Source organism: Prionailurus viverrinus, chromosome B3, assembly GCF_022837055.1.
Source record: "Prionailurus viverrinus isolate Anna chromosome B3, UM_Priviv_1.0, whole genome shotgun sequence".
Classification (NCBI taxonomy): Eukaryota; Metazoa; Chordata; class Mammalia; order Carnivora; family Felidae; genus Prionailurus; species Prionailurus viverrinus.
Window position 1 is genome coordinate 80,462,907 of NC_062566.1, and position 12,573 is coordinate 80,475,479.

General features: G+C 35.9%; 1 protein-coding gene across 10 annotated transcripts in view; it reads right to left on the reverse strand.

Annotated features, from left to right (window-relative positions):
* Window positions 1–12,573, reverse strand: part of RALGAPA1 (Ral GTPase activating protein catalytic subunit alpha 1) — a 273,838-nt gene that overhangs the window by 89,943 nt on the left and 171,322 nt on the right. For all 10 annotated transcript variants that reach the window (XR_007152890.1, XM_047862177.1, XM_047862172.1 and 7 more), the window contains 2 exons: window positions 3,257–4,121; window positions 396–467 (listed from right to left, as the gene is read on the reverse strand). Coding sequence is in view for 9 of the 10 variants with exons in the window: in XM_047862177.1 (XP_047718133.1) it covers window positions 396–467; window positions 3,257–4,121 (937 nt within the window). In the remaining variant the exon portion in view is untranslated. The remainder of the gene's footprint in view (window positions 1–395; window positions 468–3,256; window positions 4,122–12,573) is intronic.

The following is a 12,573-nucleotide window of genomic DNA, read 5'->3' on the forward strand; positions in this document are numbered from 1 at the left end:
TAATAACCTACATCCATCTTTGTTCCATTAATATTTTTAGTATGTACTAGCTTGTATTCGCCAGTCATTTCACTTGAGACCTCTGAGACTAATCAAAAAGGGTATACTTGGAATATCTACATACAGGAAAACCAAAGGACATTTTATAGTTTCAATTAGATTTCTGCAATCAAAAGAATTCTGAAATGCATAAAAAAGGGTAAACAATTCCGAGATACCAAATACTTTAACATAGCCCTGAACTTTCTTCAAAAAGCTTATTACTGAAAGGTATAAATAAATGAAATGTAGTTCTTCTCAGAAAGTTAGAAATCAACAATACAGTATTATTCACACATAAAGAGAAATAGCTGACAGTTGCTAGTTATAAATTTGAAGGTTCTCCAACAACTTACCACTGTCTGGAATCCAGGTTCCTAAGTTCTCTCAGTAGTTTCTCATTTTTCTTTAGGAGATGAAAGCTCCTCCTAAACAGAGAGATTTATAAACATTTTCATCACCTTTGCAGTGAACAACATAACAGTCCCAGAAATACTTTCCACTCTACTCATGCAACTCTTAAACACTTTTCTTGCCTTTTCATACTTCTAACACAAAGGAGAACAGACCCTAAAAGAAATGTAAAGAATATAGGTCATTATTTCTACTTAGGCCTTCACAGATTTCTGTTAGTGGATCATTATCTATTGGTCACTTCAATTTTTCCTTGCAGAAGCTTATAAAGCTCATATCCAGAAAAATGGACAAAAATACTTGTAGGTTCCTTAAGAGTTCCCTAAAAATATATAAGAAAGCTGCTCCTAATGAGAAATAAAATACTCACAAAATCTAAATCATTACCAAGTAAGCATATGGATTACCAAGTAATCCAGATGGAATTTGCTTTGCTTTCTTGTTTTACCTTATGGGTATTTTTTACACTATGAAGCAATGTAGAAATTTCATCAAATAGGTTCTATAGGTGCTAAATATGTACAAATTATATTCATCAAATCAATGTTTGCTGTGGCAAAATATAGCTTCCCACCTTTCATTTTTTTAAGAGACAGAATATGGACCATCCTATAGTAAAAGAGAATAGAGTGCACTCCTGTGAGTGGCAATTACCTACGTTTGGACATACCATCAGACAAATTGTGTTTCTGACAAAATGCCTTTCCCATAAGGTAGAGGATACTCCCTTCTAATAAACGAAGGATTTAAATTAAGTAAGATTATAAACACTGGTCAATCAAGTAGAACTGCATTTCAATGCTTCACCCGCATTTAAATTACTCTTAAGATTTATTCATCCAGTGATACTTGAGCTCCCCTCTTACTGCAAATTGAACAAAAACAATAAACAATGCTGCTTCTTCCACTTCCCTACAGCTTTTAGTATCAGAAATTTTAAAAATCAAATGTACAGTAATGCTTTACACTAGTGTACAATTTTGGCATTTTATGTACATTATCTAATTTAATTCTCATATTCATGTGAGATGAGAGTTATTTCCTCAACTTATAGTCTGAAGCTTAAAGATTAAATGACCTAACCTGGTTCTTCTGATTTAAATCTAATGCCTTTTCATTTAACTCTTACATGAATACTTTGTGTTTATTCCAAGTTTTTAACATAGTTTTTTACAATATATGTAAGAAAACAAAATTTTAAAAAATGAAATAAAGATTCTTTTCTTGATTTGATGCTAAATCTTGAGTTAATTTCTCTGATACAAACAAGAAAAGATCATACCGCTGTCACTCTAAAAAACCTGTTAGGCTGATGTGACATAAAAAGAAATATATATTTCAGCTCCGCTCCCAGTTCCTGACACAGAGCTCCTAAAACTCTCGTGATTTCCTGAGTGACGAAGGTGACAGGAACATCTTACATAGAGTGCCTAAATCCCTTCCAATTCCTTGGTAACAGAAACATCTTTGTTCTGATGAGGTGATGCTTGGTGGGCTCCTAGAAAACTTCAGGATAGGGCTTGGACATTAGAAAGCACAAACCATGATTAGGAGCTTGGAACTTCAGAGGTGGCTCAGTTGGTTAAGCATCTGACTCCTGGTTTCGGCTCAGGTCGTATCTCACGATTTGTGAGTTTGAGCCCCGCATCGGGCTCTGTGCTGCTGGTACAAAGCCTGCTTGGGATTCTCTCTCTCCCTCTCTCTGCCCTTCCCCTGCTAGCACTCTGTCTCTCTCAAAATAAATAAATAAGCTTAAAAAAATAAAAATAAAAAGAAGCTTAGAACTTTCAGCCTCCCTATGGGGAAGGGAGAATGGTAATAATTAATCATACCTATATGAAGAGGTCTCCATAACAATCCCTACACTATGAGGTTCAAAGAGCTTCCCGGTTAGTCAACTCAATTCAATGTGCTGGAAGGGTGGCAGACCCCAACTCCACAGGAACAGAAGCTCCTGCAACTTGGGATCCTTTCAGACTTCACCCTACATGCCTCTTCATCTCTATGTTCATCTGTACCTTTAACTAACCTTTATAATAAACCGCTAAATAGAAGTAAATGTTTAATGAGTCATTATAGTGAATTATCATTATAGGTGGTTATCTGATTTGTAGCTAGTTGGTTTTAAGTATGGACTTGCAACTTTTGTCTGAAGTGGGAGGCAGAACTTGTGGGTCTGAGCCCTTAATCTGTTTGTGCTGACTCCAGTTAGTGCTGGAACTGCCTGGTGTGGAAAACCCACGTTCGGTGTCAGAAGCGTTATAAGAAAAAATAGTTTTTACTATCAGTTTACAAGAAGGTTGGGAAAATAAGATTTCTTTCAATTATATGAGCTATAATTTCTTTTTTTTTAATTTTTATTTTTTATAATTTCTAAGTCATAGTTCTACTACTCACTATGAAAATGTTAATAGTTAATTTATTGAGTTTTATTTTTATTCCCTTGAATCCTGATCTGAAATCTGTCCAGTGGCCAAACAACTAATTGGCAGATAAAATTTAGTGAGGAAAAGAACACAGACTAAAATGCTTGATCAAAAGACGAATAAGATTAATGTTAAAAAAATTCTTTTAGGGGCACCTGGGTGGCACAGTTGGTTAAGCGTCCGACTTCAGCCAGGTCACGATCTCGCGGTCTGTGAGTTCCAGCCCCGAGTCGGGCTCTGGGCTGATGGCTCAGAGCCTGGAGCCTGTTTCTGATTCTGTGTCTCCCTCTCTCTCTGCCCCTCCCCCGTTCATGCTCTGTCTCTCTCTGTCCCAAAAATAAATAAACGTTGAAAAAAAAAAATTCTTTTATTCTTACCTTTTGTCCCAGGAGTTCATTCCCAATATGCTAAGAAGCAATCTGCAATAATAAAATGCTGACTGAGGCTTTTGAGGTGTTGGTTCATCTTGCTCCACAGCTTTCATGTTTAAGTCATTAAAGTGTTTCTCAACAAATTCTTTTTCCTCTGTATGCTGCTTAAGGATAGCATTAATAACATCATTTTCCTGTTTTTCAGAAATGCACACAGGTTGTGGAGCAGGAATATTAAGTGAAATTCCAGTTCTCTGCAAGCATTCAGGACTAGTTATACCTAAATATTGCAAAAGCTCATCAAGAACATCTTCTTCATCTCTTATGGTATCCCAAGTTGGTACAGTTTCTCTAAATCCTCTTTTAAACTGGAGGGAAACCCCATCATTTACTGTTATATCTTCTAAGCATTCATTAGATGTAGGAGGCTCTTCTGCCTTCTCTTGACGAGATGATGAAAGTATGAGAGATGTAGGTTCTGACAAGCCACTCACAGGAGGTGGTCCATACAGGATGGCAGAATCCCAGGAATATTTTCCGGAGAGATCACGTACTATGATTCTGACATTTGAATTGGCTGATGCAAGGCCAGCTGATAAACCTCCTCCAGGTATACTCTCTTCTGATCTGATCTGGATACAGGACACTAAGGTTGTATTGTTCAACACAAAGAACTGGATATTTGGACTCTCAAAGAGTTCAGGAGAAAGTTCAGTACTTTCACTGTAATGATTGTCATGATTTTCACACACCTGACTTGTTAACATAGCAGGACCACCACTCATTGGATAATGGCCCAAGTGATTTACCAGATGTGTAATAACAGTGCGGGCGGCTATAGAGATTAATCCTTGTTGCATCTGAGTTTTCACTAGAAATAAGAAATATAAGTGAGTGGGGATACTGCTGCTTCCTAGGTAGGAAGTCATGTAACAATGAAATTTTTAGAAAACAAATGGAGATTTCATCACATTATCAAAATTATCATCAAATATTAGAGTAAATATTTTCGATTTAGATTCTGTTTTATAAGAATGATGGCAAAGAAGAAAACTCTTGATGAAGTTTTGTTAATTTTTTTAAAAAGCCCTTTTCAAAGTTTTGCTTATGGATTCACAATTTAAACTTAAGCCTTTATAAAGAAATCACACTTTCTTTTTTTTAAAGCTTTATTTATTTATTTAGAGAGAGAGCGCGTGAGCAGAGGAGGGGCAGAGAGAGGGCAAGAAGAATCCCAAACAAGCTCCGCGCTGTCAGTGCAAAGCTCAATGCCAGGCTCAAACTCACAAACTGTGAGATCATGACCTGAGCCGAAATCAAGAACTGGACGGTTAACCTACTGAGCCATCCAGACACCCATGTAAATCATACTTGCAAAGAAGGATCACAAGTCTTATAAATCACTTAAAATCACTCAGTACACAGATTAGAAAGCCAATGAAATCCAACTGATAAGTTGCTTATCTCATGAGTAGATTCAGAGAAACTGCATGCCTTAACATGGCATTTAATTATGGTTTTTATCAATGATGTAAAAGTTTCAGAGAAAATAATCTTTTACTAAACTTTAGGAGTCAGGATCAATTTAAACAGTGAATCAACATAACCAGTATATACCATGAAAACTTTCAGGGAAATCATATTTTATGGGCCTGCTTATGTATTGTATTTTTGTAAGATATTCTTTTGGGTCATTGTGATCCCAGTTAGTTGGATGTCAGAAGCATTTTTTCCCCTTCCTTACGCACATTAGGGGAAGCAAATAGATAAGGAGCATGTGCATAGCAAGGAGTAAAAAAAGAAAACAAAGAATACAGCAGTCAAGGGCATGAAATGGCAGGACATGAAGGAGGAGGAAGAGTGGGGGGAGAAGGAAGACAGAAAACAGAATAAAGGGAGGAAGGAAGAAGTGGAGAGAGACAATAACTTGGCAAAGCCCACTAGCCAAACATTGCCGATGTGACTGCAAGCAGGTTGATGTGGAAGCCAATTCCAAAATAAGTGGTGTTGGGAAGTTGGGGACAGTCTTGATACTTTTCATCTACGAGGCAGGGGAGGAGTTGCCATTGGTAAGGAAGCACTCATCATTTATGTTAGAAGAGGATGTTTAGTTGTGTGTTTGTATGTGTGTGTACATACAGTGTTGTCTTAGTTATAGACATGATTACAGAATGATTGTGTCTCTATATTGTTCTACCATAGTCATAGAGTGATCTTGTCTGAACACTGTTTATATTCTGAAAGTTAATCATTTGGAAACACTATGGCCTATCTGCCAGAATAAATCTAGATTTGAGGATGTCCTGATGATCAAAGTATTATCTACATAAATTCCTTAGTTTTAAGTGTACTTTGTGATGCATTTTGGCAACTGTACAGAGTTGTGTAACCACCAACATAATACGTAGTAAAATTCCAACATAAAAAAATAAATTATATTTTATGTAAATTATATCTCAATAAACTCCACTTTAAAAAAAAGTTTATTGTTGAAAGTGCTGCTATAAACATTGGGTACAAGTGCCCCTATGCATCAGCACTCCTGTACCCCTTGGCCTAAATGTCCATCAACTGATGAATGGATAAAGAAATTGTGGTTTATATACACAATGGAATACTACTTGGCAATGAGAAAGAATGAAATATGGCCTTTTGTAGCAATGTGGATGGAACTGAAGTGTTATGCTAAGTGAAATAAGTCATACAGAGAAAGACAGATACCATATGTTTCACTCTTATGTGGATCCTGAGAAACTTAACAGAAGACCACGGGGGAAGGGAAGGAAAAAAAAAAGTTAGAGAGGGAGAGAGCCAACCCATAAGAGACTCTTAAAAACTGAGAATAAACTGAGGGTTGATGGGGAGTGGGAGGGAGAGAAGGGTGGGTGATGGGTATTGAGGAGGGCACCTGTTGGGATGAGCACTGGGTGTTGTATGGAAACCAATCTGACAATAAATTTCATATTAAAAAAAAGTTTGTAAGGACATTAGCTTGTGCACTGCTCATGTGATGCTTAAAAAGAAGAGAAAAGAATAGTGTTATATTTTCAAGGCCATAGCCCTCACTGACTACAAGCAGAGATCAGCAAGAAACCAGCTGCTATGCCATTAATAGCAAAAACATCTTTTTCCATTATTCCAAATCTAAGAGAGAACTTTGGTTGACTTTGAAATGTTGGAGTATCAAAATTTTAATCTTCTTCCATTATCAATCATGTTTTATGACCACATACATGTATATATATGAATATTTTTCAGTTTACTTAAAAAGTTCCAATTATATTGAGTTGTTCTTCAATTATAAATATGCCTAGTTCTGAAAATCAGCTATTCAACACTAGATAACACTAAATGATTAACCTTAATTCAATCCTACATTTTTTCAAGACTATATGCAGGTCAAGTAAAAAGATATGCCATTGGATGAAAAAACAGAGAAGTGGCTTGAATGTAGTGTCTGCTTTCCCTTCCCCTCATTAAAACTTAGAATGCAATGAAAGTTCATGCTGTTGGGGACCTTACAGACAATTTAGCCAGTACTCATCATTTTGAATGTGAGGACAAGTGGGTACACAAGAGCTAAGGGATTGGTCTACCAAAGAACAGGGCTGGTCTTTTGCTTCCCAGTTCAGTGTTAGTTCCATCTTTACCACAACTTTAATTTCCGTATTTTTATCTTTTGTTAAAATGCCCTTTTCGGGGCGCCTGAGTCAGTTAAGGGTCTTGAGTCTTGAATTTGGCTCAGGTCATGATCTCATGGTTTGTGAGTTTGAGCCTCATGTCGGGCTCCGACTGACAGCCACGAGCTTGCTTGGGATTTCCTTTCTCTGCCCCTCCCCACTAGTGTTCTCAATTGCTCTCAAAATAAATAAACATTTTTAAAAAATGCCCTTTTCTTTTAGCAAATCACTGTGACATATGGAAACAATTCAACTTTTTTTCCCTGTGTATAGTAACTTCAAAATAGTATTATTTAGCATACCTTAGTATCTATAAAGGCCAGATCGATTGAAAAGCTCATCTAACTAAGACCTAATCACATTTTAAATGGTAATAAAAGGGGTGTCTGGGTGGCTAAATTGTTTGAATGTCCGACTTCAGCTCAGGTCATAGTCTTGTGGTTCGTGAGTTTGAGCCCTGTGTTGGGCTCTGTGCTGACAGTCTGGAGCCTGGAGCCTGCTCTGATTCTGTGTATTCCTCTCTCTCTGCCCCTCCCCTGCTTGTACTCTCTCCCTCTCAAAAATAAACAAAAAGAAAAATTTTAATAAAAATTGTAATTAAAGACATTACAAATTTTTTGATGTATGAAAAGAATTTTATGTTCTTTCTTTGTCCTCCTCCTTTTGAGTGATAAACTTAAATATATGACTTGTTCTAAGCAATGAATCTTTTTTGTAGAACATTTTTGAGAAGTGAAAGAATATAATTTAATAGAAACATCACAAAACAGAAAAATTCCTGACTTCGCCTCTGGCTTGATCTGTGATCTTAGAGAAATCACTGAAACACCTCAAACACCATTTTTCTTTAAGAATAATACAGGTTTTTTTTTTAATAAAGATGAATTGAAAACTTGTATACAAAGTTGAATATAACAGAAGCAATACAAATCATTCAATTTTGAGAGCATTATAAGTATCACAGGTTTTATGAGTTCCTTTTTCAAACTTACTTATAAATAAACTGCAAGAATGAGCCAGCTCTCCCCAAAACAAAACCCTAGTCCTAGGTTCCTGTCCATCCTATACATCCTCTTCTCAAAGGAAGAGACAGTGGGAATGCAGTTCAAATGAACTCATTTACGAATCTGTCATAATTACTAACACTGAGAATACTTACAAACTACATTTAGATTTTAGATGTAGGTAACAGCATTTTCTTTCCTAAGCTGCTTCTCTAAATTCAGGATATATATAAATATGGAAGGATAAAAATCTCTCAATTTGTTAATTGGACAATTTTATTTAAAATTTTGAGTTATGAACTATGGAACATATGTGTCTCTCCTCAAAATCAATTTAGATATAAAGAAAACATATGAAATTCTCTAATTTAGATATTCAAAACGAAATTCTAAATAACTAGCCTTGTGAGAAAATGTAACATGAAGATATCGATGCTTCTAAGGCTTTGTGTAACTAACATTCATTTAAATAAGTCTATTCAGGGTTGTCTTTTCAGATTGTCAGATTAAACAAACCCTCCAGCATTTGCAGCAAACCCATAATTACAGATTATTACAGCATACAAAAGCAGCAAGACATAAAAAGCTGCTGCAATTCATTGCACTCTAATAGAACATGCAGAGGAAGTTAATTTTGGCAAATGCTTTAAATATTAGCTTTGCATAATATGTATAGGTGAAACTGTAATTAGGACAAAATGAATCCTTTGGAGCCTCCTTTCACTCTGACCCTGCAAATGATGACTTTTTGCTAATAAGACTACTGCTATTTGACAAAAAGCCAACTTTACTACCTTGCTTTATTATTTAGTAAATTTAATAATTACACCTACTCCTGCCAATAGTCCTCAAATCAGACTCGTTCAATCTAATACTGAGCTTATTAGGGAGGGACACTCTATGTTTAGAAGTCTTTGGCCAAAAAAGTGCTTGAAGATGATGAAACATGCCTTAGACAAGGGCACAATGATTAGTCACTTTGCCATATTGAAAAAAAAAAAAAAACGAACACAGCATGTTGTCACTATAGACCACAGGATCACCTGCTGTTGGCTTACAGCTGTTCCTAAAAGGTTCTGCATTAATCTGGTCTTTTATACCTTTAAGAAAGTCCAAAGGGAACAACTTAGCACACTTAGAGAACAATACTCCACAGAGTATTTGGTATCAATATAAAACTCGTCTATTTAAATCTTTACCTTTGTGTCTTTTACTGTAACTGTTAATGGTACAGTAAATTTTGTCTGAAATATATTAAAAACTCCCTTTACATAAGTAAACTACTTATTTCACTGTTTAACAAGTGTGCTATACTGCCCTCAGGCTTCATCATTTTACCCTTTTGAGAATAATGCAAAAAGTAACTAATCTTTTCAGATAATTTTGCTTTTAAGTAAAATAAACAGTTTTACTATACCAAATCTAAAGAATTAAATATATAAAGTTGTCTATATATCAATTACGGTCTAAATTATTTTGCTATACTATGCTTCCCAGTATATCTCTACTATATCTGAGCTTCAATTTAAATCTTATATTCTTATTTCAGTTCTGTATACAGCTGACCCTTGAAAAATATGGGGGTTAGGGCACTGATCCCTCCATGCAGTGAAAAATCCACGTTTTAACTTTTTACTTCTCCCAAACTTAACTGCGAATAGCCTATTGTTCACAAAAAGCCTTACCAACAACATAAGCAGTTGATTAACACACATTTTGAATGTTTTTTTTGTATTGTATACTGTATTCTTATAATAAAGCTAAAGAAAAGAAAATCATAAAGGAGAAAAAATATATTTATAGTAAAAAACAAAACTCCATGTGTCAGTGGACCTGCACAGTTCAAACCCATACTGGTCAAGGGTCAACTGTATTTGTGTTTTAGAGAAACTATTAGCAATTTGTGACCAATCCCAAACCCTAGCCCTATTTCTTTGATGTGTAACTTCATATCTTTATTTGCATTCTATGTCACCAATCCATCATCATGGCCACATCTTAGATGTCTTGAACATTTATAACTATTACACCTTTAAAAATCAAACTCGTCCAGGGCACCTGAGTAGCCCAGTCGGTTCAGTGTCCAACTCTTGGTTTCGGCTCAGGTCATGATTTCACAGTTTGGGACGCTGAGCCCCACGTTGGGCTCTGTGCTGACAGTGTGGAGCCTGCTTGGGATTCTCTCTCTTCCCTCTTTGTCCCTACACAATTTGCATACTTTTTCTCTCTCAAAATAAATACACTTCAAAAAATTTTTTTACATTAAATAAAAATCAAACTCTCACTTAATAGCTTACTCTTTGACCACAATCTCTCATCTAGTAATTTTCCCATTCTGTTTTGTAGAGCCCTTGGAGAGGGCTGTTAGGAGATGGACAGAATAGAGTTCAGTAGGATCCAAGGCCTCCACCCTGCTGCAGCTCTGCTTTTATCAGTTTTACAAAGTGGGCTTCCTTGTGAAATTTATTTGCAGGGGTTCCACTGCTTAAAAACTCATTTTAAAAACTACTGTCCTAACATACTGATGCTCTCAGTGATTCTCAACCTCGGCTGCATATTAACCACCCACAAAGCCTTAAAAAACCCTAGCAATCCCAAATCAATATATCAAAATCTCTATGGATGGGAACAGAGCAGCAGTATTTCAATGTGCAACCAAGGCTGAGAATCACTGTTCTAACTTACTAGCAACATTTACTTTCTGATTCAATGAATCACTCCATTTTCTTCCAACTTATTAGCCATTTCCTAGCATCAGTTCAACCCTCACCAAGCCTTGATTCCATGGCTAAACCATATACCAACATTCTGAAAACCACAGTTCCCAGGTATTCTGCCACATCCACCTTACTGAATGCTGGCTGGTGCAACTAAAACTTTGTAGTTTCCATTTTCTGTTGGACTCTCAATAACATCTGCTAATCCCCTTAATCTACTTCCATCTTCTTTTTCTTTCTGGGTCAGAATAAGGACTAATATTAGCATCTATACTTTCTAGCTCACTCTTCAGGAGCTTCACCCTACTAATGATCCCCTTGCCATCTTCCTTCTCAGTTTATAGAAGTTCAAGTCTCTTCATCCTTAGAAATCCTTTACCTCTGCTGAGAATTATTTTTTAGCTTACTTACTGTCTTATCATTTATCTTTCTTTTTTATACAGTCCAGCTTCTTTAAAGAGTACTTTTGACAAATGGCTCTATTTCTTTAACTCCTCTTTGCTCTTCAACCCACAGCCATCCACTTCTCCCTCCTACTTCTCTGCTGAAACTAAAGCAGACATATTTTTCAGTCTTTCTGCATCTGGCCTATCATTTAATACCATTACCCAATCTTTTAAATATCTTTCTCCTGTTTTTGTTTCTGAGAAATTATTCTCTCCCAGTTTTCCTTCCTTTCCAACTTTTTTTCTTCTCAGAATACACACATACGTGCGCGTGTGTGCGTGCAGACAAATATAGATTCCTAACAAAGACCTTTCTGCTACGATTGAGATCTGCATATACAACAAACTGCCCACTAGCGGTCTTCATATGACTATCCGACATTCATCCCAAACTACACCATTTGCAATATTGCACCTCCTCATTCTCCTTCCCAAACCTCTAGCCTTTCTCATATTCTTGGTCTACTTTGGGAGAGATTTAGGCCTTTAGCAATTCTTGGTAGGCCTATTGCAACAGCTTCATGATTGGTTTCTCTGATCCTGGTTTAACTTTCCTAAAATCAATCTTTACCAGAGATCACCAAACTTTTTCTGTAAGGGGCAGATAGTAAATATTTTCAGCTTTCTGGACCACATGATCTCGTTTGCAACTATTCAACACTACTGTTGTTGCACAAAAGCCGACACAATGATACATAAATGAAAGCATGGATGTGTCCCAATAAAACTTTATTTACAGACACAGGTGGCAGGCATGGGCCATAATCTGCCAACTCCATAAAACACTGCTTTCAAACTGCTCTCAGTACTAATTTTCTCATGTATATAACCTTCTTAAAACCCTTCAATAATTTGCTGGGTTCCTCTAAACTACCTCTGTGTCTTAAATGTACTTTTATTTTTATACTCGTATTTAAAGGTTATTTATTTACATCTTTCTCTTATATCTGAAAGTAAACTCTCTGAATGTAGAAACAATGTGGCTTAAAAAAAAACGTTACTGACTTCACTACCTACCAAGAACTGTACAAAGGGTTTTACACATATTATCTTATTCAGGACTCAAAACAACCACGAGGGAATAAATATTATCAGCCCTATTTTATAGATAAGGAAACAGACATAGCCACTCAGCTAGTAAATGAGAGTCAAAATTCAATACCACATCTTTTAGACTCCAAAGCTAAATCTCTTATTCCATTATAGAAATCTTATGATGTATAAAGTAAAGTATCAAAAAAACCTTACCAGAATAACTTCACTAGAAGTATAAAGGGAGTGTCATCACATATAATCTTAGTACCTGTGTTTCTGAAGTTATTTTTTAAACTAAAAATGAACTTTGCTAGAATATACATGGTGAGATACAGAACTACAAAGTAAGATATACTCATCTCCATTATTTTTACTTATGGCCTCAAATCATACTTTGAGAGAATCCAAGAAATAATACTGTCCTAAAGTGAATTCCTTTTA